Source organism: Denticeps clupeoides, chromosome 4 (assembly GCF_900700375.1).
Source record: "Denticeps clupeoides chromosome 4, fDenClu1.1, whole genome shotgun sequence".
NCBI lineage: Eukaryota > Metazoa > Chordata > Actinopteri > Clupeiformes > Denticipitidae > Denticeps > Denticeps clupeoides.
In genome coordinates, this window is record NC_041710.1 from 19106382 (window position 1) to 19132194 (window position 25813).

The window sequence follows — 25813 nt, forward strand, 5'->3', positions numbered from 1 at the left end:
CTCACCTGAAGGGTCGTGAGAACGTGACTCACCATGCATTTGTTGGGCTTCTCCCCAGAGTGGACCCTCATATGGATCAGTAGCTTGTAACGAGCGTTGAAGGGTTTGTATCTCCGGCCGCAGCCAGTCCAGAAGCAGGTGAAGTCCTCCCCTTTCCGATGGTCGATGTGAACCTTCTCAATGTGCCTTACCAGCTCCTCTTTCTGCCCATAAGCAGCGCAACAGTCTAACCAATGGCACATCTGCTCATCTCCTGGACGATCAGATACCTCAACTTCTCTTTTAGTTTTCAGCAGCATGGTTGAATCTTTGTGTTTGTAGGACTGCGGGGACGTCAGAATGCAGTCCTTGAGCTCCGATGGTGAATGCTGCTGCAAGCTAAAGTGTTCATAAGTTGGAGATGAACTGGAATAGGAGTGATACTGTTTGTATTTGGTTTCCTCGTTGAGTTTCTGGAAAAACAACTCATTGTTGCAGGATGGGAGCGTGTCTTCTTTTTCCTCCTTCAGAGCCACAGGAGCTTGATGGACTTCTTGATGTTTCTGCTGCTGGAGGGTGCTGTCTGTGACAGGTTCATGGCTCATTCTTAACACAGGAGGTAAAGGTGGGGATCCCAACATTGGAGAAGAAGAGCAGGAGGACAGTGTGGTGGGTGAGAATGACGGTGATGATGAATGGAATGACATAATATCTGAAGGAGGACATGAGCGCATGGAAGAGGATGAAGACAATGGCAGGCAAAGCATAGGGGACTGATATCCCATAGTTGATAGAAGGTGGCCATCTGATATTTGAGAGTCATCCTTCTGAGGGTTGAAAGAGGGGCAGGTGAGGCTTGATTTAATTGGATGATATGTGGATGAAGTGGAACAAGACACAATGGCTTTATTTGAGTGGACAATGGAGGGTACATCCAGGCTCTCAGAGGTAAAAGACATTCGGGGCACAGAGACACAGTACATATCTCCCTTGCCAAAGACAGTCAAATGATGAGGGCCTCCTGGAGATGAGGAATCTTGATATAGACTCTCATCAATGCAAGCTTCTTGCCTGAAGCCATAGAGAGGCTGGTGGATTTCCATTTCTGCAGGGCCAAGGCTGGTTGGCCCCATATTCAGGCTCACAGCAGATGTCTTTAGTGTAGGTTAACAGAAGGAGATGTTCTTCCAATTAGGCTGGAGGGTAAGTGAGGTTAAACATGAGGTGCTGTAGCTATAGTACATGTTCTGAATTCAAAATAAATCATGATACAGTTCATAATGGTTTTAGGTTTGAAAGGTACTAGTGTGTGTTTTGTCTGAATGTGATCCACTGATGTAAACGGTACCTTTCAGAAGAAGTGATGGTGTCTCCTCAGGAAGAGGGCTGGTTTTGCATACACTTATATTGGCTAGCAAGATTTTTGGGCCACTTTAGAGTTTGTTGTCCCATCATTTAACTGAAAGAAGAAGGAAAATATTGTATGAAGTACTACCTTATGACAAAATTCCATTATATAAATATGCATATGATATTTAACCACATAGAATGAGTTAAAAAATATTTTTTAAAAAGTGTTATTTCAGATGTATTGACTTAAACAGACAGAGTAGGTGTGAAAGGAGCGTGACATATCTCACACCCTCTGGGTTCCTTCTTCTAACCTTCCCCAACACAGCCTCGACATTCATAATCTTTGACCGTTTGTAACTTTGAAGGCTGGTAAACACATACGGCAAAATGGATTACAAACAGTATGCTGAATGGTGTGAACCAAGCTATGGTCTTCTTAGTAAGTGTATATTTTCTCTTTTAGGTGTGCAAGTTGTCAGGGTTGTTTCTTTTGGAATGACACCTCAAACGCTGTGGCCTCGTAAAGAGGAACAAACACACACTTGTACCAGGCCAGATCGCCAGGAACCACTGCAAGCTGAAGATATTCTGTGGGAGAACTTAATGGAGCAGATCATATAGCTAATGGAATGCAAGCAAGTGAGCAATGGAGAAGATGTCCAGCACTTGATTCGTTGTAATTAGAAGCAAAGTTCTAATTAACCCTCTTGTGGACATGGTTTTTACACTGCAGGGAACCGGTTGCAGGAGGTTTTTGTAGAATTTAGAAAATAAGACAAACACCAAGGATGACTGGTTCTAATATGCCCAACTGTTGAATATATTTATTCCTAGATGTCTGTTGCTCATTGTGTCGCCTATTTTAAGCTTTGCAGTAGTTAAGAACAAATTATTATGCCATAAAATATTACATTAAAATGAATTTTAAGTGTCTGTATCAATACAATATCCCCACGTATTGCTGTATTGATATTTTCTTACACCCCTAGTTATTAGGTATTATGTGATTATAATATTATACAATAATACTTGATACAATATATATCTGATTGGTGAAGCCCTGCTAATAATAACATTCACACACAGATACAACATAAAACACAGGCCATGATATCAGGCAATGGTTAACACTAGCCATAATTACATTAAACGGCTCAGGACCCGCAAGTCTGATATATTCTTCATTAAGTCAGAGCAGGTTTTTTTTCTATAATCAGGTCATCAAGGCAGCATGTGGCACACTTTACAAACGTTGTGCTTTTTAATGATTATGGAAGCCGTGAGCAAGCTTATGCCTGCAGTTTCCTGGTACTCGTGGTTTAACGATCTTCTTGCTTTTCCTGTAAATCTGTGAACTTCTCCACAATGAAGGCGGACTTTCTCATTTGCCAAATATGTGGTGAGGAAAGTAACTAAACAAGTCCGTAATGGTGAAAGTGTGACTGAAATGTGAGCAAGTATGAGCTAGCAAATCCATTACACTTCCAAATAATGTACTACACTCCCACTTGCTTAAAAAAATATGTACAATACAAGCCAAAGGTTTGGACATACCTTCTCATTCAATGTGTTTTCTTTATTTTCATGACTTTCATCATTTTTCATTTAAATTTATAAAGATACACTGATATTTGTCCCTTAAATCTTAACAACTCAATTTCCAAAACCAGGTCTGAACTTTGGCAATCCAGTGTCTGGGCCTAACTCCACACATCTGTCTTTCTTTTTCTCTGGGATTTAGCTTTAGCAATTTGGCAAAGGCACTGGCCTAAAAACGACATATGGGGCATGATGAAACATAGTGGTGACACAGACAAAAACGTCTGCTATCCTTCAAAAACTGCTGCCACGAAGCAAGGTCCCCTTCCTTCTCCCAAGAAAGGATCCAAAAAATCTATTAGGTAACAAAAAGAAGGTCAGTGCATTTTTACAAAGCAATATAAAGAACATGATGTTCCGCTTGTCCTCTCCCAAACCAATATATATAAAAGATGCTCACAAACATTACAGAGCCATCACTTAAATATGAACTAATTAAATAGCATAAGTAGTGAGGAATTACTCTTCAGAATTGTTTTAGTGGTAGTAAAAATGGAACAATTATTAGCTACAATTCCTATATTCTTATTTACACGGCTACATGGTATAGGTTTGGTTATATTGTTTGTATTAAATGAATTATTATTATTATAAGCTTCAAAGACTATTGTACATAAAAATGCAGGCCTTTAAGATTATATTTAAGGAGGCCTCCCCAGGGTTCAGCATCATCATCATCATAAGTCAATACGTAAGTGTTCATGATCCACTAATATTAAAGCCGCCAGCTGTGTTTTTCAACTTTTGCACTTCCCTCCGGACTGAACCGTGACTCAAACATGTGCATGCGATGAAAGGCAACGCAAGTCCTCCCCTTCATCTTTCCTGGATATGATGCACAGCTACCAGAGTTGATCTGGGACTAATTAAACATAATTGACGATAATTCTGCTAAGTCTGTTTTCCTTAGTGATAAACTAGTGACATTCTCGCCCCGCTTTTAAGCAGGCTGTTGTGGTGGCTTCAGGCCATATGCTCTTACGTGAAATGCGTATTCTTTTTTTTATACGTTTTTGCAGGGCCTCAGTTGGATGTACAGGTCTTGCCCACGCCAAGTAAACATTTCTCCTCAGCACAGAAACACTGGCCAAAGGAAAATAAACCGTAACTGGGAGGGCTTAAAGAGAAATAAATGCATTTAGCAAGCCATCAATTAGACAGAAGAAAAACACATGCTTTCTTTTAAATAAACCTCGTCCTGGTTTAAATATCGCCACGGTTCAGCTGAAACAGCTGGCCAGTTTTAGGTGAAACACTGTGCACTTCTGAACAATAACGGTCTTGGCTTTGGAAGTACCGAAGTGATGACGAGTTGAACCTGCCTCAGATGAAATCCGCAAAATGCAAACCACGGGTCCTTAAACCAAGAACGGCCAATTCTCAGCGCCAAGCGCGAAGTACTAAAAGTCCAAATTGCTGGTAAAGAGGCATTAATCGTGATTGACATTTATGACCCCGAGCTGGACGAAGTAGTTCTGACAAGCGGCAGATGGATGGGGACATGAAACAATAAACATCTTTAGTTTTACTGTGCGCGTCTCTAGGAAAACGAGGGACAAAATCATGTGTCAACAAAGCAAATAAAAATGCACGGATGTAATTCAGTTAGTTGTGTGGAAAGCCACTGAAATATTGGACCAGAAGTATATTTCTAACATATCGAGCATTTGTTCCAGACACAAATAGAAGAGATTCAGCAACTGTGTTTATCCTTATACATATCCACAAACCGCACACAAAATATGTCGAATAGAAACCAGCTTGTTCAGGGTGCTGGGTTGGTCATTTGGGGACACGTTTGACGCGTATGTATGGTTTTGCAAAGTCATATTCGCTGCGCCACACTGCTACTCTTTCTGTATTCCAGAAACAAGGACACTAACGGCTTCGTCTGGCGCTGTCCACTTCCACGCTGCAAAAAATAATAGTCAGGGTGCACAGTGTTAAGATACCTCTGCGTGCCAACACTGGGCGAACCTGCAGAGACGAGACAAAAACCAGACGGCATGCGAGGAGTACTGAAGCCAAAAATCCGATTTGAAAATGAGCGGCATCCAAGCGATGAACGTTCCCATCGTGCGTGGCAGCGTGATCGAAAGGCAAGGAGTAAAAGTGACAGTAAGTCCTCTTGAGTACAAACACTCCTTCATAAAAACGCAAAAAAAAAAGTGCCTTGTAGGACAGTCATGTCACATAAAAACACAAGAGATCAAGATCATTTTAAACTCAAAATTTGAACTCTGTTTAGACTCTCTTTAGAAATGCAGGGGAGCATACACACAGAAATGATAAAAATGTGGGAAATTAGGAAGTAAAAATACTAAACTGCACTCAGTTAAGGCACCCATGGTGTGAATTTAATTTCATCCAGGAATCTCTGATTTGACTTTTTTTTTTTTTTTTAAATAATTTCTTTAACTTAAAGGCCTATTGTGTATATATATCTCTTACCTCCACTTCTGTTCATGTCTCTACCATTGCTAAAGTAATGGCTTTATTTTAACCCCTTTAAACTTCGCTATACATATAGTTCAACAATGAGGAGGCTGGCAAATGATGATGACTCCTATATTTTTTATTCTATTACCTAATACTATACTCAATATTAATGGTCGGCTCTAGCATAATCAAGTCTAGAACTTTTTTTGCAAGAAAACATAGACAAAGCAGATTATGCAAGTGATGAGAGACCTTTTCCAGGTCCCACGTGTTGAGTGGACGGCCGAGATATTCAGAAATTAAACATTCTTATTTTCCTTCTCTCAAACTGATCATGCACAGTTAATCGTTTCACAGTTGGCTCTGCTTTATACAGGGAGATCAAATTCAATATATTCGTGTATGTGGTGCTTGTGTCTTGTCATTTTTTTTAAAAAACAAAATTACATTCCTGTTCTTCTAACAAGAAAGACAAGTGCTGGAAATGAGGAATGAACACGTCACTTTGTATAAAAAGTATGGGACGTTGGGCAGATGCTTTTAACATTATAGGTCAGGTGTCAAGGACCATGCATTTTAGATCAGAAGTATGAGGAGAGGGAATAGTTGATCATTTATCAAAATTGATTGTATGAAAAGTGATACACTGTAAGTAATAAAAAAATGATAAGTTTTATTCTTATAATTTTGTCCTGTCATGATCACTATATGATTGATTTATGAGTCTATATTAACATCTCTATAAAACACAAGCATATCTGAATGAACATTTCTATATCTCTATTTTTCCTTGGTCTGAGGAAAAACTCAATTTAGTCGGGTCAATGTTTGCCATGAGAAAGTATGAGACCTGTGATACAAGCAAGTCCTGTTAAATCCCCTTTACAAGAATATCGGGTGTCTGAAATGAAAAGAATGCCCTTTAAAAATAGCCCAGAGGAAAAGCCAAGACTGGAAGCTTATGCACAAAACAGATCCCCGGTTTTATGACATTTTATAAGTGTTCTCTCAAAAATCCCTGTTTAAAAAAAAAAAAAAAAAACACTAATAAAACCACTCAAGAGCATCTGAATAGACAGGAATCAGCAAAGAGCCCCATGAAGCATTGTTAAGATTCTTGTTTAGACCAAATCGATGACCCTAAGGATGCAACGTTGTTAAGTGTCGTTAGAATTAATATTTGTCCTTTTAAGAAAAGGATTGTCTGTGAAGATTCTCAGTCATCCAGGTGAATTTGTCTGAAAGTTGAGTCATGGCTACTGGACCATGTGTCAAGTGTCAAGGACCATGCATTTTAGATCACAAGTATGAGGAGAGGGAATTGTGCATCATTTATCAACATAGATTGATTGATTGAAATAAAAAACTATCTTAAACCCTCCACGAACCTCAGAGAAGTGAACATGCGAATATGACGTTCTAGGTCGGTGTGGGGATCCCACTATGGTCTGGACGGAGCCCGTCTGGCAAACCTGGTGACCCTGACCTGACCCCACAATCCAGGTCCCACGCCGGACAACCGTGGGAAAGGTCGCGTTACCCGTTTTATTCATGTGCGTCGACTCAGTCGATGAAATACTTGTCGGGTTGGGGGTGAACATGCACGACGTTGCAGCTCAACGTGAGGCGTTAAGAGTCAGATTAGTTTCCAGTTGACGCTCAGGTTTTAGACAAGACGTCGAGATCAGCCTGTAGTTGTAATATATTAGCGGGAGTGAAATGATTTAAAAACTCACCTGAGGCGCGGCCACGTGTTCGCGGGACGCTCCGGCGGGGAGACTGCGCGACCTCCTCGTCTCTGAGGGACTCGGGAGGATGTTCCCGGTCCTCCTCTGCAGCCGCTCTCATGCGTCCTGTATCAGGTACGTTTCGGGCTGAACTCGGGTTCAAACCACACTTCCGTTTTCCTTAATCTACGCGATCAACACAGAACCGTGCGTACTGCAAGTTTAGTTTGTGTACTCTTTTAATATGGATTCATTTAATATGCAGACATACTCGTCCTTTCAGATAAGCGCACACCTAGTGAGCACGACAACAGCGCCCCCTGGAGGACAGGGACTTTAACCAACGCCTCCAATCAAACACAATGGTCAAAACGAATAAAAACATCACATTTTACAAGAGAAAAGGTATTTATTCTTTTCAACAGGTGATAATATTCGTTTCAGTGCACCATATGTTTACATCCATTTCCAATACAGGCAAAGGCTGAGTTTTCAGAAAAACAGAGCTGGAGGAGGTCCTGTGGCACCCATTCGACAAGACTTGACTTTTCTTTTGTTAGTCTTGACTTTTTGACTGAAAATAAACCAAATGTAATATGTCTTGCTTAGGGGAATTTTACTATAAGAGCTACACATTGCAGTATTATTATTTATTTTTTTTTGAGGTTCATGTATTTTATCTCTCTTCTCGGGCCTCATATTCAGAGTTCATCTACCAAACATGGTGTCTGTACAGTCCAGCACAAGGATTCATGTGTACCACTGCTGCAATGTTTCGTACATACTGAAGGAGGCGCTAAGTGACTACAATTTAAGCCACTCAAATGCAGTACAGTAAGGCTGTCAAGCCAATGTAGCGTGTTATTCTTTGTATTCCAGAAACTGCTGCATTCTTTTCCGGTGCTCAGCAGACATCTGCACAGCACTGAAATGAAAAAAAGTTACAAGTCAATTTACAACTTTAACTTATTGCTCTAACAATGCTTCAAGTACAGACACGTATGCAGTGACGGTAACTTAAACAGACATGTAAAAAAACTGTTTTCTTACTGCAGGTGCTCCCCAAATGTGGTTGTTATTCTGTAGAGAGCGGTCTTGAGCGCAGCCCTGAGTGCAAAGCGCAGTGTCTTGTGGGTGGAATCGCCCATGCTGCAGGTGGCTCTGGAAGGTTTACTGGATGCATGAGGCAGTTTGAAATGCCGGTCAACCGCCTTGAGAACAGATAACACCAATATCAATGTATGACTGTACTTTTTGTTTATTATTTTCAAATGCATGGTTTTCTGGATTTCAATAGGGCTTGTGATTGTATGTAACTTAGTCATTGACAGCAGTTGTTGGTGTGTACTGTACACTTCTCAGGACACACCTTTTCATTTAAAAGAACACACTAGTGCTTAAGAATGTATTCTTACTTCAAGTAGCATAAGCATGCTGCTGAGAATATTGGGTAATGTAGTTTGCACCACTCCAAACCGGTCTTCTGTATATGATGCTGCTACCAAATGGGATAGCCCTAGAGTTAAAGAATTCATGTGTTAGCATAATGAGAAATTCCTCAGAATATAGTTGGATTGATATAAGATAAAAACAAATGAAACAGTCAGGACTAAATATATACTAATTACATGTAAAAACAGGATATACAATTTTATCTACTTTCTACTTGGCCTAGCGGTTAAGGAAGCGGCCCCGAAATCAGAAGGTTGCCGGTTCGAATCCCGATCCGCCAATGTGCCACTGAGGTGCCACTGAGCAAAGCACCGTCATCACACACAGCTCCCCGGCTGCCAGCCTGTCATGGCTGCCCACTGTTCACTCAGGGTGATGGGTTAAATGCAGTGGACAAATTTCACTGTGTGCTGTGCTGCTGTGTATCACATGTGACAATCACTTCACTTTTTTGTAACAACAGTCTTTAGACTCTCACTTGAAAGTGAAGTGATTGTCATTGTGATACACAGCACAGCACAGCACAGCACAGCGACAGAACAAAATGTCCCCTCTGCATTTAACCCATCACACTCGGTGAGCAGTGTGTGGGGACGGTGCTTTGCTCAGTAACACCTCAGTGGCACCTTGGGGATTTTGATTAACCGCTAGGCCACCACTGCCCCACCACTTAAACCTACAACCAAGTGAGACTGCATCACTAACTGATTTCATACCTTCGAGTGCCCAAATGTGAGCCTGGCTGTCAGCAAAGAGGGCTTGGCCAGATGCTTCTGGAAGCTGTGGGGGGGGACAACAAATAAAATAAATACAAGAAAGTCCAACAGACAGACACAAGGTTTAGCAGTGGATCATAAACTGAAATGCGCAGTTTATGATCTAGTGCGCAGATCTGAGAATCAAATTACTGAATGTATTAGTTTCATATTTCAAAACTACTACATTCAAAGAGTTTCCAAATACCAGTAATATTTATTACATTACTATTTAGCATCATACACAAGATCTCTACCTGGGACACCCACTAGGACATCACTCAGTGTACTACTAAAGAGGACAAAATACAGTGAAGATCTACCATTTCATATACATAGAACACACACACACACACACAACCATCATGCACAGAGTGGGGGGAAATGAAAATGATGACGAGAGTGTTGGCATGATGAGAAGAAAAAGCATGCAGAACAAGGATCTCGTTCAAGCTACACCTTCACAGGGAGATGTAGCACCCAACCTTACCTTGTTAAATAAATACAACACGAGCGCTCGCTTTGCCAAGAAACCTTTCACCTGAACAGGACATTTCAAAGTGTACAGAAGCAAAAGCAAAAAATAAATAAATTAGGTTCAGGGCATGTCAGGTGAAGGAAGGGCTAAATTAAACTTGGTTCTGTAGGACGAACCTGCTCTTTGCGGTTCTGAAGCCACTGAGTCAGGAAGCTGGGCTTTTCAGAAGCTGGATGGGATCTGGGGCTGAGTGCAGGACTGTCAGGAGGACTACCATTTACCATGGAATCTGAAGCACAAGCCACATCAGTAAAAAAACCCAGACACTTACCCCTCTCAATATTGCCCTTAAAAAAAAAAAAATCAAAAGTTTATTAGTGTATACTTGAAATATAAAAAAAAAAAAAAAAAAAAAAAAAAAAAGAAAATTTTCACAATAAATCTGATGTAAATGCAGCACCAGTCACTGACCCGTGGAGGCGCTCCAGAGCTTCGGGCCTCTTCTCATGACATGGGGACTCTGTACTGAGCCAAACCACGGAGAAGCAGGATCCTCTTGAGCAGTCAAGCGCCGTATCACGGGTGAGGAGAATGGGCTGTCCAAGTCGGGAGTGAAGGGGGCAGTCATTGGGCTGTTCAAACCCACAGTAGAGGAACGAAGAAAGACGGAGCCCGGGGTCTTCGAGACACTAGGATATGCCTTTGGTAAATCCTCAACCGCTGAACTGGCTGCAAATTAAATGCAACCAAAATGACAAAAGTGGAAGTGTACATGTGTGACAAGCCACACATATAAAATGGTATTAGTGCTGTTTTGGTTAAATAGGGCTCTTACATTTATTAAAAAAAAAAAAAAAGTTGGGATCTGGTTTATAAAACTAAAAGTAAAACCAAAGTTTTTGCTAGATGCTAGATATCCTAAAGCTTTTATGTAAGTCGCCCTGGATAAGAGTGTCTGGCAAATGCCATAAATGTGATATGTAGTGTGGTGTTACTTCCTCTACAATTACTATATAAAATATTAAATATTACTTAGAAAACAGAAAACAAAAAAAGAATAATGAAATATACCCTGGTCCTAAAGGCAAAAAGTCTTTACTACAAACCTTCACCAGGCTCAGCTTTTCAAAAAAAAATGTCACCGATTAAAAACAATGTGGTTTGGAATTACTCAAGAGTTCACTATAAATGTTCTGTAATTTGTACTGCACAAAATACTGGTCACAATACGGTTGATTACGCAGTACATTTCTCTCCATCTCATGCTACCACTAGACTGAAAGAGAAAGTGACCAGCAGTCAGAAAGTGCAGCAACTGAGAAGTGTTCTGCGGTCACCACCTGCAGAACCTCGCCTTCATACTCCGATTATTATTGCCATGTGCTACATCTGCTCCACATAATGATTTGCAGCCATGCCACCGATTGGAAAGCTACAAGGAGACAAAAGATAATGTCGCTAAAGCAGCAACCAAATCCTTCTCTGGACAGTCTCTGGTCAGGTTGGTTTTGCATTTTTTGACAATGAAGTCAGAAATAGTTGCAGCACTTGTGAGCACTTGTTCAATCGAGTACGAACCATTCAAGAGGAACAGGAACAGATCTTGTTGCAATTAATCCAATTCTTTCCAGGTTTTATGACATTGTCTTATGACATTGCAAACACAGTTTGGGGATGGGAAAATGACAATTTAAAACTTAATTTTTGAGTGGCACCCATTGTATTGTGCAATTTTAGTATAGGAACTAATATCACAATTCACTGCATTTTTAGAATAATATACAGAATAAGTGCTGTAACATTACAGCAGGTGACCAGTTTCTATACTTCCTACCTCTGCTAGTTTCTTACACACATATTACTGATGTGTATTGATTATTTAAACAAAGGAATTTTGGGAATTGGGAAAGTGTGCTTGATGAAATTCCTCATGTAACTCCAGAAAGACAATCATGAGACCAGCAGTGCACAAATCCAAGAAACTAAGGGATGTGTGTACATTTTATCTGCTCTCAAAGCCTGTGTATGCAAACAGTAACCAATGTGACGTTTTAAATAACAGTCCTGTGGCCTTAATCCTAAGTCTCAGGTGTAACCCTGTGGCCGTTCTCTCCATGATCACATTTCTCATCGTGGCAGTTTTGTTTTAGGAGATGCTGTAGCATTTAAGAGTGAACTGAATTAGACTTTGCCATCCCTATTGTGTGAACTCACTTCACTGTTGATGCCAAGGCCATTACTGAGATAGCTAGAATCATTATATGCATTGAAAAACAGCATTCTACACTCCATAATTCCCCAGACAACAATCATATATATATATATATATATATATATATATATATATATATATGTGTGTGTGTGTGTGTGTGTGTGTGTGTGTGTGTGTATATAATTTTTTTTTTTTTAATTTTTTTTTTTTAAATGACAGCATATCAGCGGGTGGGTACCTGAGCTCCCTGAAGTGACTGATTTGGCATCGCTGCTGCTACCCTGGGATTTGGGCCTGCCGTTGGAGGCTACGGCATCATGGTGTGCTACCAGCCTCTGAGTCAGATCAGTCAGTAGAGAGAGACACTCTCTACTGATTGCATTCCAGTTATGGGCATGACCACCTGATAAAAATATGTTTCAAAAGTGTTGATAATTTACTTGCCACTTAATTAAAACTAGACAATTTAGAACCTGGACGAGGTAAACAAAGCACCTGGCTGACTCAGACTGAAGACCTCCTGGCGTCTGACAGGCGAATGCTGAGATAACAGAGCCAAGTCTTGCAAGGCTAAAAACTAAGCAAGAAGAATAAATTAAATCAGCATGAAAAAATAAACCACACGCTGCACATCATACAGATATATGCATTCAGATAACAAATACATAATTAATAATGGATTTTACTCACTTTCATAACCATTGGCTCCTTGCAGGATAGGACTTTGGGAAGACACATTTCAGCATCCTCAGTAAATGTAGACTGCACTGGAAAACTGTACGCCTTGGGGGGACGTGTGAAGACTAACATTAAAATCTCACTGCATAAAACCAAATTCTCTGAACAGGTAAGCAGCATCACTACACAAAATAAGTGACCATATTCCAGTACCTCAGACACATAGATCCTGAAGAGAAACACAGTGATGAACCAGGTCAGCATCAAGAAGGTTCCACTAATCCACAGGTGGTAGAGCAGTGAGAAATCCAGCAGCCCTGCCACAGTGTCCAAAAAGTGAGATGAGCTGAAAGAAGACAAGTGACATCACAAAACTACAGTAAGTTTAGTCTTCAGTCTATGAAAAGACCACAGGACAAATGCAAAATAAAGTGGGAACCCAAAAATTGCAATCCGCCAAGGTGCCACAGAGCAAAGCACCGTCCCCACACACTGCTCCCCTGGGCCTGCCATGGCTGCCCACTGCTCACCAAGGGTGATGGTTAAAAGCAGAGGACACATTTTATTGTGTCACCGTGTGCTGTGCTGCAGTGTGTCACAATGACATATAAAAGCGAGAGAGAGGGTGAGTTACCCATCCAACTGAAGATTTAGAATTTGGGAAATCCACAACCTTGGGCCATAACCTGTAAAATAGTTTAAAAGTATAAAAAAAAAAGAATCTAAAAAAAAAATCACATAAAATAAGAGAATGAAATCCTTACCAAAAAAGTAGTACAGAACTATATAATTTCTCAGCGAATACAGAGACTGGACGGCACTGCATTTCACCACCCTCGGCAAGGATCCTTTAAAGTGCATGTACTTATGTTGCTAGGGGGGAAAACCACGTAGGCAATCGCTTTAATATATTTACCTTACTTGTGTGTTTTGCTTGTTAATTATTACACTTTAAAATAAGCTATTACAACGTTTTACCTGCACAGCATGAAATGCCACGTAGTTCATGTTTTGGACAACACCAAGGAGACTGTGGCTGTACCCCATGAACGCTCCGGCCAACAGCAGGAAAAGGTGGTACTCGTTTAGGCACATCTGTCCAACGTTTTCACTGAAACCAAGACGGCTGTGAGCATAGTAAACCCAGATAATTTAGTCCTTAACAAATAGTTAAATAGCCTGCGCTGATTACCTCTCAGAACAGGGGTGGCTCAGGGTTCGATATCGGCCTCCGATGGTGACTGCTGCACACCAGGTAACCAACATGCCAAGTGAACAGTGCGACAGTGAATGCACACACTGTCTAGGATGAAGCACTTTAGCCAAGAGAGCAACCCTTGAGCAAGGGATGGAGGGGATGACTGAAATGGAAGGAAGCATACAGACAGGGACACAGTCAACAATAACCGTGACAGATGCTTTCTGGGTAATCGCAGTACCTCCCTTTACCTGTGCAATATTCCTGGATGAAAATTCCAATCACCAAGACCACAGCAGAGAGAAGGAGGAGAGAAAACATGGTGCTTGAAGCGGTCAGAAGGCAAAGGGAGTCTGAAACGCAATGCCACATGGCAAATAAGACATCTAGAATGATTACATTTATAGCATTTATCAGACACCCTTATCCAGAGCGACTTACAGTCAGTAGTTAGAGGGACAGCCCCCCCTGGAGCAACTTAGAGCTCAGGGACACAATGGTAGTAAGTGGATTTGAACCTCTGCCTTCTGGTTCATAAGCGAGTGTAACCCACTAGGCTACTACCACCCCTAACAGTGCAAATGCATGTAATACAAATGTTATTCTAACATACCTGTTATCCATTGGATCGGGTGAAGCAGACTGGCTTGACTCAGAAACACAAAGAGGGAAGTAGTGACAGGCAGCAGCAGCACAGACCACGCGAAACTGGCGACAGCCCTCCAGCGTACAACCTGCCAGTCGAAACACTCCGATCACAAATGATGCTCGTAGTCGCGGTCGCACCGACAAAAGCTCCTCCATTCGCGCTCTACTGTCACGGGGACAGGCAGGAATATACAGCGAACTCACCTTGTGCATAAACCAGGAGCTCTGCTTCACGGAAAACATCTTCCGCCGGGGCGAGGTGTCCAAAACACGAACTTAGAAAAGAACGAGGAGCAAAATTCCATTTGAATGCGTAAAGTTTCCCATATCGCGCCACACGCGCCCAAAGGACCTCGTCAAGCCCCACAGTCAAGGCTGTCCTAACCAATGCCTGCTCAAAACGGTTGAAACATATAAGATTAGATTTTTTTTTCCCAAACTAATCATTTTCCAAACTAATCACTGACGGCAATACAATAATACAAAATCCTGTTGAGGTAAAGTTCAATGTTCAACATTCGTTTGAAGCCTACAGCTTCAAATAGTAAACAATAGTAAACAACTAGTAAATAGTAAACAACTAAAATAGTAAACAACTTAAATCTGCAATACATTTTTACTAGGGAACGGCGGGGCACTCCCACGTCACTTCTCAACTGGCATAGAATTAGGGATCATATCTAAATTTTGGTACTCTTAAAAAAGTGCTGTTAGCATGCTAACACCAAAAATGCTAAAAGGGCTTGACCAAGATGTGTCATATTATATTTGGTGACGTTTGGACCATGTTAAAAAATTAACAAATTAGCAGGTTAATGTTAGCATGATAACACCAAAAATGCTAATAGGGCGTGGCCAATATGTCTCACATTAAATTTGGTGACGTTTGTACCATGTTAAAAAATGTGTGTTAGCATGTTAATGTTAGCATGTTAACACCAAAAATGCTAACAGGGCGTGGCCAAGATGTGTCATTAAATTTGGTGACATTTGACCATGTTTAAACATTTGCATGTTAGCAGGTGGTCTTAATAATGTGGCTGATGGAGCAGCCACATTATTATATATAGCTTGCCAGTGTGCATGCTTCGATACAACCCGCATCAATTGCCAAAAAAAGGGACTATAAAAAAAATTCATAAAATTTTTGCCCCTCGTTTTTTTGGTATTCCAAAATTGTGTGTGATCCACTAGTCATGTCGAGGTAAGCCATATGTCAAAACATCTACAAGTCAACAATTTTCTTTGTATGTCTAACTATCTCACCACAAAGTCCAAAAAGTCGAATTTTCCAACCATGCACAATGAAATGCCTCGAAATGTTTTTTTTCACAACCAATATGTCATACTGTGCAGAGAGGTCATGCCTTCTGCATTTTCTTTTTTTTTTTCCTGGTTTTCCATGGAAAAAAAAAAAAAGTTTTCCTGACCCCCCCCCCCCCTTAGTGGTACCGACATTTCCAATAGGTCTGCACAATAGTAAACCCTACTTTTTGTACTTTGAACCATTCGAACCAGAAACCTTCTGATTACGGGGCCGCTTCCTTATCTGCATGGAGGAAGGTACTAGTAAGTCTGTGTAGAAGGAAACTGTGAAGGTCTGGCAGGTTGGACCAGGTTCTGGATTAAAATCTGGACCTGGCAGGTGATGTAGAGATCTCGCAGATGTGCGTGTGAGTTACCATTGATGTCACGGTTGGATCTAGTGTTACACGGTCCATGTGAATGTACCAAATGAAAAGTTGCTGTTATAATAGTCTCGGCTTCTCAGCATGACGGAGGATGTTTCTACACAGGTTTTTGATGCAATTTGGAAGTTACTTTGGCAAAAAGTGACAGCATTGTGGCAGTATTCACAAATACTCTGAAATTTCCTGTATAAAAATTACTTTCATTACAGTGACCTGTTAAGCTTTTGCAAGATATTGTAAGGTCTTCTCAATGTTAGTCAAGAAATTCAACTCTCTTCACCTAGCGACCCTTATCCCCGCAGAACACGAAGGAGAATTGTATATCTGAACTTTCTTTGTCATGCTCTCCTAGGCCTGACCTTTTGGACAGTCAACTTGATTATCCTGATTTTTGTTCTCTTTCTGGCTGGATCGGCTTTCCTCGTACCTGATGGTTCTTCTTGCATTGGGTATGCATTCTGTGATGCCCAATCCACCTTGAAATCTGTGTTTTTGTTTTGCCTTCCCGCCACTCAGCTCAGGCAGCTGAGCTGGTGCCCCTTTAGCTGCGAACAAACTGTTACCATCTACACTGATTCACGTTATGCTTTTGGTTTATTATATGACTTTGGTACCCTGTGGAAACACAGAGGGACTCTTAAATCTGATTTTGCTTCCAAGCCAGATTTCTGTGTGTAAATGTATGACTCGAACTAACAGCTCTGATCCCATCTCTGCAGGAAATGCACTAGCGAATGCAGCTGCGAAGACTGCAGCACGTTCACCACTTCTAACTCTAATTCAGGCCAGCTCTGCTGCTTCCACTCAACTCACTTCAGTAGCCTAAATTTCCAATTTATGTTAAATTGAGCCATGGATTGGATAATGTGTCAAAAGGAGGGATGTCTGCTATTGCAGCTCATTGGTTCACAAAAAGATTTCACTGTTTTTACACAAAATACTGTCAATCATATATGATATGAGCTTCACAAAGTAGGAAAACCCTATATGTGGTCAAAGTGGGTGGACTCATTCCCCACATCTAAAGCTGATGCCTCTGCATTGGCACGAGCCCTGCTGAGTGAGAATGGCACACTAAAAAACAAGCTGGCTAAATGTAGCGCAGATACGGGTCTAAATTGGGTTAAAATTCCACCTCTTGTCCTGATGTACATGAGAATGAGAGAAAATTGGCTTGAGTCCATATGAAATCTTGTTTGCAATGCCACCTAACACAGGCCTTTCTCCCCCCAGGAGGACTTCTTCGTTGGACACTGCCCCGTGTGAAAATGACATTAACCTATTGAGTGTCTCACCAAACGTCTGTCAGATATTCATTCCCAGTTGTTGCTGCCCTTCCACAACTATGAGATCCAACTCCAGCCAGGAGACTTCGCCCCAACCATCAACGCTGAATGGGACCCTTCCAGATCCTGCTGACAGCTCACAGAGTCACATGGTTCCACGCATCCCACAGTAAGAGGGTACCAGCGGCACCAGAAAGCCCTCCAACCCGAGCAGACAGCAAACTCAAGCAAGATCAGTAAGGAAACCTGTGTCCTTACTGCAACACGTAGCGTGCCAAGCTACCAACCCAGATCAACCTCACCCCTGGTACCCTTTTTCGCACTGGTCCCTGAGAGGCTCCTCCTTATCAGCATCAATATACTCCCCATCCTTCTGTGGCATGAACTCAACCAGACAACGGCCAGCCCCACCTCTGTCCCCACCAACTCTACCCTCTCCTCGAGCTCAATGACCCCTTTCTGTTTCCCCTCCTCTCACGAAGGAGGAGAACTTTCAAAGTGCCAACTAGTGCTTCCCGATGCCTTATTAATCATGCTTACAGGTCTCTCATCCAAGTGTGTTTTCCCATTAAGTCTTCCACAGTTCCACAAACTGGCTTGTCTTCCAAGAGTAATTGACTATGCAGGCCACCCGTGGTACATGACTAATGACATGTCCTATCAACTGACGCCCTTCACAATGACTGCATGTAATAACCTGTTATTCCCCTGATCTAACTTACATAGATGCCATAGGTATTCTGAGAGGAGTACCTGATGGATACAAACTAGTTAATCTAGTAGCTGCAGGCTTTGAATCAAAATCCATCTCCATTTGCATGGCCCTTGCTGTATTCCCCTTTGTTTTATATGTGGATGCTGTGGCATCCCCTGTCTTAGAGCATTTGTTAGTCACCTTCTCTATTCCCAACAGACCCCAGACCCCTGATGACAATGATGTAACTCTTGTTAATAGTGATCAATCCTGCTTTGAATCTGACTCCTCCTCGGATGAGAACGATACATACATATAATTCTATATCTTGATTTCTTTGTTTGTTTTTAATTGTTTTGCATTCTTTTACTGCTTGCCTTTATAATCATTTTTTATTATCATCATTATTATTCTTTGATATTTGGGTTATGTACTCCTCACGTTATGTTTAGATCATCTACATTTTTGTGCCTATAGTGGTGATCTTTAAAATGATCACAAGGAGGGAGTGCAGAGGGAAGAAATGTGGACACTCCAGGTGTTTCACCTTTGGTCATGGAACAGTCAGAAAACAACTGTATCTCACTTTAAACCTTGGTGATGTACAAGGCTAAGATGTCTTCCAAACAAGCGTGTGATGCTGGACACAAAACAGATTCTGGTGTCCTTGTCCAGGCACCTATGATGAAGCTGGCGTGATTCTGCTTTCCTACCCTTTGTTACCCACAGTGGTATAAATACGCTCGTGAACTTACTAACGGTGGGAGTTCTTCTTGCGAGTCCCCCCCATGTGTATGGTAAAATAAACTTGGATGAATTCAATTGACATTCTTTATTGCAGCTCCCCAGACAGGAAAATTCCCACCACAACAGTATGAATACTGCTTGCTATTAATTGCTCCTTTCAGGGAGTACTTTAGAATGCGCCTGAACAGACCGGGCAAACAAGAATGGACAGAAATCAGACAGAAGGCTGGAACTGTTCAGCACATGGTCCAAAATGATGGCTCTGGCTGTGGGCTCTTTGTGATCCAGGTGCTCACAATAAACAATGGTTTTCACCAGTTATATCCAATAATACAAATTATCTTTCAGATGGAAAGGCTGACAGCTCAACAGTTTCCACAAATCGCCACATATTTTAGGTCCCACAGAGTGTACCATTCACAAGCTTAAAAAACAAATGGCCGAGATGGTGCTCACAGCCTCGGGTACTATTTCTCAAAGAAAACCGGACTATAAAATGATCAGCTGTGTAATAAAATATGCTCTACAGAGCTGACACATATGTATAATTTTGACACAGTAGTGCTAGACTGGGCAATTATTTTCTTTGTCATGCTTATTATCCATATTATATAATTTACATTTCTTACTGCAGTTCTATTTTACAAAAGTGTTGACCTTAGAACAGTCTTACATTAACAACACATTATGTTTGTAAATAGATTATATTAAAAATTATTTTCAGACAAGGTGGTCTCATAATTGCTGCCTACCTGCTGGAAACAGACCCATGAAACAGCTGCCATGGCAATATCAGTCGTGCAGACAATGAAGAATTTGAAAAGCCACAAGGCAAATGATCCACAGTATGATGTGATTGTGAATATTTTTGACTTTAAATGACTTGTTTCTTTTTTGTTTACCTTTGACACATTTGTTTCATTTGAACTGAAATTTAGAAATTACCCTCCCTTGATCATATAGAAACTAAGTAACCCAGCCACTAGAGATGCACATAATCATGCGTTTCATGGTGCCGGTCCCAAACCCGGGTAAATGGGGAAGGTTGGACAACCAGCATAAAACTTTTGCCAAATCAATTGTGTGGACAACAATGGACAATTGATCCGAAGTGGCGACCCATGATGGGAGAAGATGATGATTTCAATTAACATGGTCTGTAAACAAAAGAATTGTAACAAAGAAAATAAAATTAATCTGTGGAAAAAGTCTTGTGGTGTATGAGGAATATGAATCTTTTTTATGATAGTTGGTTTGAGGCCACCAGGTCACATAACTAAGAGATTAATCTAATAAAATCAAACAAGCAATACAAAGAATCTGTTGAAAACCAAGTGTTGTGGTATTTGTGGAATAATAATAATCTCTGTAAATGAGTCGGTTTGAGGCCACGAGGTGACATGACTGACGAGATTAATAGAATGATATGAATACTTTCAGAGTAATAAGATTTTTAGACAACCAATAAAATCAATCTGTGGAAAACCAAGTCTTGTGGTGTGCAGGGAATATAAATCTCCACATTTGAGAGTTGTTTTGAGGCCACTTCGTCAAATAGCTGAAGAGATTAATAGAATAACGTGAGCAATAAAAAGCAATAAAATCAATGTCAAAACCAAGTCTTGTGTTATGTTGGGAAGATGAATCTTCTTGAGGCCCCCAGGTCAGAGAATAATAAAATATGGTCACAAATACACATGCTCATCATGTTTGGAATATAAATATATCTTTGTTACTTATTACGAGCAGTATATTACAGATTTAATTGATTTTTTTACTGAACGTCAAGTAATTTGTGGACGGTCCCTTATTCGGTCTAACATTTGCTGAATATCAAACGCGCGTAACCTCACCCAATATTCTCATTAGACTTTATTACAACACATAGAAAATCAACACCTATAAAATTCTTGTCAGATTAAAGTGGGGGCGTGGTCAGTTTCACATATAAAACTTTTCTATAAAAATTTCCATTTGAATCAAATCTGTCACCGAAACATGAAATGTGAACGAGCGAATTCCCGGGCGAGCGTGACAGATGGTCGCGTCATGTTAGAAATCCGCCTTTAGGGACGTCTCTCTGCTGCTTTTGAGTTATGCATGACGGAAAGTTGAAAATGAAAGTTGCAGCGTGTTTTTCTGCGCATCAGTGGCGTCTCTTCTCGGTGCTGGCCGCGGTCGCGCCCGTCCACGCGTCCTCGAGTCCCCGCGCCTTCTGCCCACGCGGGTTCGCGGGCAGCTTCTGCGCGGGGTTGATGGACATCTCCGTCTGCGCCGCCCGGTGCGCCACCGCCCGCTGCCCGGGCCGCTGCGGGATGGCCGGGAGGGACAGCTGCTCCTTCTGCTCCCTCTGCGCCTTCTTGTCCTCCCACAGCTTCAGCAGGCGCCGCTGGTTGGTGGTCATGTCCTTCAGGCTCTGCTGCAGCGCCTGGACCTGCTCCTCCAGCAGGGTTTTGGCGGTGACCGTGCTCGCCAGCTCGGACGTGAGCTGGTCCACGGCGGCGCTCAGGCGGCCGGTCTGCTCCACCAGGAGGCTGCACTCGCGCTCCTTGTCGCGGAGGTCGCTGACCACGTCCTTGGTGGTCTTGCCGTTGAACTTGGGGCTGGTCTCCAGGCCGATCTCGGCGCGGAGGGCCTTGACCTGCCTGCGCATCTCCTTGTTCTCCGCGGCCAGCGCCTTCAGCTTCTGCTTGAGCGCCTCCGTGGAGCGGCTGCGGGACTCGTGGTGGCGCAGCTTGTCCCGCAGGGCGCCTTCGCGCTGGATCGCCTCGTCCCGCTCCCGGCGGCACTTCTCCAGCAGCTTCAGCGTCTCGTACTTGGACACCTTCTCCGCTTTCCCACCGGGCGTCGCCGTGGCCATCTCTCCCGCCTCAGGAGCGCATCACACCCCTGGGACCACCCGCGAGGGTTCTGCACCCCGGGAAGAGAACCTTTCGGGTGACGTCATTTCACACCGTAACAGAGGCGTCTAATCCTGAAGTGTGGCAAGTCCACACTGAGGAGAGGAGCAGTCAGCCATGCTGACTGGAGCGTTTGACATCCCCCCCTGTCCAGGTCATCAGCCAGTCAGCCCGCACCGCTGTAATCCAAAGCTAAGTCTAGAATGACCATTAATTAGGGCGCACTCCAACATCGACACCGTTTCAAGTGACACTTTTTTTTGCTCCTATTTTCTTAATTAGGAATGTATAATTCAGCCGCTATTACAATATGGACAAAGGAAAGTAATATTTAGAGGTGTCACCAAAATGGGACGAGACAAATCAATGTTGGCACCGGGTGGCGGCTCTTTCCACCGCATTCGATCCCGGCGGCTCGACAAAAGGCCGAGCCTTGCGGCCTCGCTTACTCATTCGCCTTGACTGATGCGCGGGGAACAGGAGGCTCAACGGGGCTCGGCGCTGAACTAAGACGAATCCCTATTAGTTACATTCTTTCCCTTAAATTTTTAAAGGTGTACTGGCTTACACCGGCGGCTGAGCCCGTCACCGCCAGGCATGGAGGTGCCATCACTAAACCAACTTTTAAAAAATGGTTTATTTTCATATATACAACCATTACAAACATTACCCACGTGGAGAGGTTTATGGAAAAGCGAGCAGTTCTGGACAAACTGGTCAACATGACCATTGGCACGTTTGTGCTTTTCAAAGTAACAAATATATTATTCAGACCTTTTTAATTTGAGGGTTTTAAATAACCAGAACCTAAACAGCAGCAATGCTGTAGTGTTGATTTCATGACCACATTCCTTTATATTGACCGGTAAAATGACTTAATAAAGCCCTCATTCAGAAAAACACCCTTTTTGTACATATGTAGTAAAAATAGGACTCAAATAAATTTATAAGCATCTTTGTCACATAAAAAAAAAAACTTTAAAGGATATGAAACCAAAACATTAATAGTGGGGTTAAGCGATGATTTCGTGCCCATCCCAGCAGCTCAGACAATGCTCCAAATGAAACCCGGAAGGCACAGCAATTTGAATCTCATTGACAAGGCATCCGGAGCACCTACAATTACAGGAGTATAACACGTGTTCGTTTCAGCTTCCAACGGCACGTGTATAAAACAAATGAACAAAAACTCACAGCTGATTACCTGAGGCAGCCACTGGCCTTCAGTTTGTCCTGATCGTGGGCGTGGCTTTGATTATATTTTCCGGTACTAGATGCACGGCGTTTGCCGCATCACTGAAGAAATACATCTGCGGAAAAGTAAAAAAAAAAAAGATGATCTGGATTACTGACATGCTTTTGTGCCCTGAGCTAGTGACACTGACGACCAATGAACTAAAACGCTTATCAGTGTTGTAGAGAATGTGGGCTTTTAGGGGAAATATTAATCTGACACCCACATACAAGTGGCTAAAGTGGGTCAAAGCTAATTATGAATGGATCATTCAGATACATACTTTATATTTGACCTATAATAGTAATAATAATACAATACACTTAATTCATTGTTGCTGTTTATATAATAAGCAGACGGAACGAACTGTAATGGCCACTTTGTATCTACTTTTGTGGATTGTAAAATTGCATAGTCAAACATGAGTTGAAATTCAATATGAAGTCATTATGAAGAGTGGTGAATCATCTGGCGAATCACCCTGCCACTGTGGATGCACATGAGCGCGTATTTCTTGGTGCCGGACCCAAGCCGGCGTAAAACTGCGTACAACCGGACTTGACAATGCACTGTGGTGACCCCTAACAGAGGCAGCCGAAGGGAGGACGAGTGCATACGGTGAATGAATTATTATGTATGTCTGATGCTGTGAGAACATACTTTACCTTACAACCAACTGCCAGAAGCACGTGGAGGCCCACAACAGCTAGCAGGACCGCCATGACGATTCTGGGGCGGTCACTTCTGATGGCTGGCCAAAATGTCAACACGAGGACCGACCCAGATAAACACAGAGCCACCAATATGGAGCACCACCTCAGCACTTCGTAGGGTATTATCCAGAGAACCTGAACGGCCACAGAAGAAGATTTACATCCAGAAAGGCACCGGAGCCAGTTTCACCGTGAATTTTACGGGGCACTTACCACCGCTGGGATGTAGATAAACAGCGAATAGCCATAGACGCAGACAATCTCAAGAAAGGTGTACGACACCATGCTCACAACTTTGCTCTGACGCCAGGTCAGGACACCCCAGAGAGCCAGAGGAACGAGCCAGGCATAGCTGTAGATTGCTGTGGCCGCCATGGTTACTGAAACAAAACAAGGTTAGGTTCTTCAGACCACGCTGCAGCAGGCATCTGCAGCAGACGGATGAGAAATATGGAAATGTGGAGGTATTAATCTCGCTTACCTTTCCGAAACTCCGGCATGTATTTGTAGTTTGGTTCACCCTGGCTTTTAAGAAAGGTGGAGATGTTTCCACTTATGGCAATGGCAAACACAAGTGTGGCACATATCCAGAATGGTCCTACGAAGAGAAACAAAAACTAAGTAACCCGTACTAGTACAAAAAAAAAAAACGAAGACGTAAAACCAGAAAGAATTTGTGACCGACCGTAGAGATCTGGATTACTGCGGATGTACAAGTGGACAAAGTTTTTCCCGGGCCATGGCACCATCGATCCGACAATTCTGCTCTTCACCTGAACCGGCACAAAACCACCCGGACATGTTACGTACCAAATGGAGCTCAGACGCAGCAAGATTGTGATCCAGCACACCGTTTGGATTCCGCATTCGCTAACCGTGGTCAAACATAATCCTGTCCAGACGATTCAAATCCGCAGTGGGTGTTCACGTACACAATCGAGAAAACAGTGGACTAGATTCATCCATTTTCAACCATCACTGAAGGGTGGGGGTGTGTTTCTTCATTTTAAATAACAATAATCTTACATGTTCATCCTACCTGATAAGTGTCCACATTAAATAATGCCTGGTAATAATCCAGCGTCCAGAACGGCGCTCCCTTCTTTTCACCAGACAGGAGCTAAAGCACAGCAGATTTTACGTGTGGATTATGTTTTAAAAATGAGAAGTTCTAGGTCTTGAATACTCTTAAGTGCTTCACCTCAGTTTTATCATCGTTCCTGTAAGACTCCTCATCTTCTTCTACGGGTCCAGCAGGTTTGTGCTGCTTCTGAGGTTCAGCTGTGTCATCTATGGTGACTCTTGTGGCACCCTTGCTGGTTCTCAGTCCGTCATCATCATCTTCATCAAACTCTGCACGAGGAAAGAACATCAGATTCTCAACATGGCTCTACGAAAACCACACAGCAGTCCCATGGACAGCAGCCCACGGCGCAAACCTTGGAAATGCAGCAAAAAGTCCTTGTTCGCCATTCAGAAACCTGGGGCCACGGAGAGATGGCGGGGAAAAGAGGACGTATTCTCTCTCTTTTTAACTAATAAAGTCTACACAAGTCTCACACCGCACATCCGAACCCGCAGTCCTGACATAAGCGACAACACAACAAGAGTCTCGTCACTTCCGGCCGCTCCCCTTCAAAATAAAGCACCGGCGGCGAGAGACGTGGCCACGTGGAGGGAGCGGGACCCGGTCCGACCGGATCTGACGCTTTTCGGAACGCGAATTGTCGCAGTTTTTGCGTGATTCTGTCGCGGGGCCACGGGGTGACAGCGCCGGATTCGCGTGTAAACGGCGTGCGGCCCCGGCGGATTCGGTGTTCCGCTGGCGGGATCGGTCTCCGGGTGGCTGTCACTCTCTCCAGCTGCTCTACCGCAGAACTGTTAAGTGGATTAAAGGGTTAAGTTGACCTGAGGCTGATACCGATCAAAACGTTTTCTCTGGACATTCGAGAAGGAGATGTGACCTTAAAACTGGATTGTAGCGTCAGTCTCCTCTTTAAGTGCTTCTCTGGAGTCACAGACACCAGAAA

At 42.6% G+C, this 25813-nt stretch overlaps 4 protein-coding genes and 1 long non-coding RNA gene across 8 annotated transcripts in view; 1 reads left to right on the top strand and 4 right to left on the bottom strand.

Annotated features, from left to right (window-relative positions):
- The window catches only part of glis1a (GLIS family zinc finger 1a), a 22674-nt gene extending 15284 nt beyond the window's left edge, over positions 1-7390 (bottom strand). For all 3 annotated transcript variants that reach the window (XM_028975776.1, XM_028975775.1, XM_028975777.1), the window contains exons 1-3: positions 7107-7390; positions 1328-1438; positions 33-1175 (exon numbers count right to left, since the gene is read on the bottom strand). In XM_028975776.1, the coding sequence (XP_028831609.1) occupies positions 33-1112 (1080 nt within the window). In that variant the 5' untranslated portion in view covers positions 1113-1175; positions 1328-1438; positions 7107-7390. The remainder of the gene's footprint in view (positions 1-32; positions 1176-1327; positions 1439-7106) is intronic.
- LOC114787873 (uncharacterized) lies at positions 6968-7720 on the top strand. Its single transcript, XR_003749469.1, has 3 exons — positions 6968-7232; positions 7381-7502; positions 7575-7720. It is a non-coding gene; the product is annotated as an uncharacterized LOC114787873 (long non-coding RNA).
- On the bottom strand, positions 7487-15429 carry ndc1 (NDC1 transmembrane nucleoporin). 2 transcript variants are annotated; one of them, XM_028975773.1, is made up of 18 exons: positions 14723-15428; positions 14484-14604; positions 14122-14223; positions 13865-14033; positions 13651-13783; positions 13437-13545; positions 13307-13358; positions 12886-13018; positions 12685-12777; positions 12490-12571; positions 12233-12397; positions 10254-10511; positions 9959-10071; positions 9795-9845; positions 9266-9329; positions 8513-8613; positions 8148-8308; positions 7487-8022 (listed from the first exon to the last, which is right to left on the bottom strand). In XM_028975773.1, exons 1-18 carry the CDS (start codon positions 14759-14761, stop codon positions 7959-7961), a joined length of 2010 nt encoding a protein of 669 aa, XP_028831606.1. In that variant the 5' UTR covers positions 14762-15428; the 3' UTR covers positions 7487-7958. The 2 variants fall into 2 exon arrangements, with proteins under 2 accessions (XP_028831606.1, XP_028831607.1); XM_028975774.1 differs by lacking the exon at positions 9795-9845 and having other exon boundaries at positions 14723-15429.
- Positions 15430-15927: 498 nt separating this feature from the next.
- On the bottom strand, positions 15928-22301 carry LOC114787872 (uncharacterized). The gene has a single exon (XM_028975780.1). The coding sequence runs from the start codon at positions 21794-21796 to the stop codon at positions 21083-21085; it is 714 nt and encodes a 237-aa protein (XP_028831613.1). The 5' UTR covers positions 21797-22301; the 3' UTR covers positions 15928-21082.
- Positions 22302-22454: 153 nt separating this feature from the next.
- yipf1 (Yip1 domain family, member 1) lies at positions 22455-25620 on the bottom strand. Its single transcript, XM_028975778.1, has 9 exons — positions 25223-25620; positions 24985-25136; positions 24823-24903; positions 24469-24556; positions 24265-24381; positions 23997-24163; positions 23736-23918; positions 23041-23146; positions 22455-22952 (listed from the first exon to the last, which is right to left on the bottom strand). The coding sequence occupies exons 1-8, from the start codon at positions 25254-25256 to the stop codon at positions 23060-23062; spliced, it is 909 nt and encodes a 302-aa protein (XP_028831611.1). The 5' UTR covers positions 25257-25620; the 3' UTR covers positions 22455-22952; positions 23041-23059.
- Between the last annotated feature and the right edge of the window lie 193 nt (positions 25621-25813).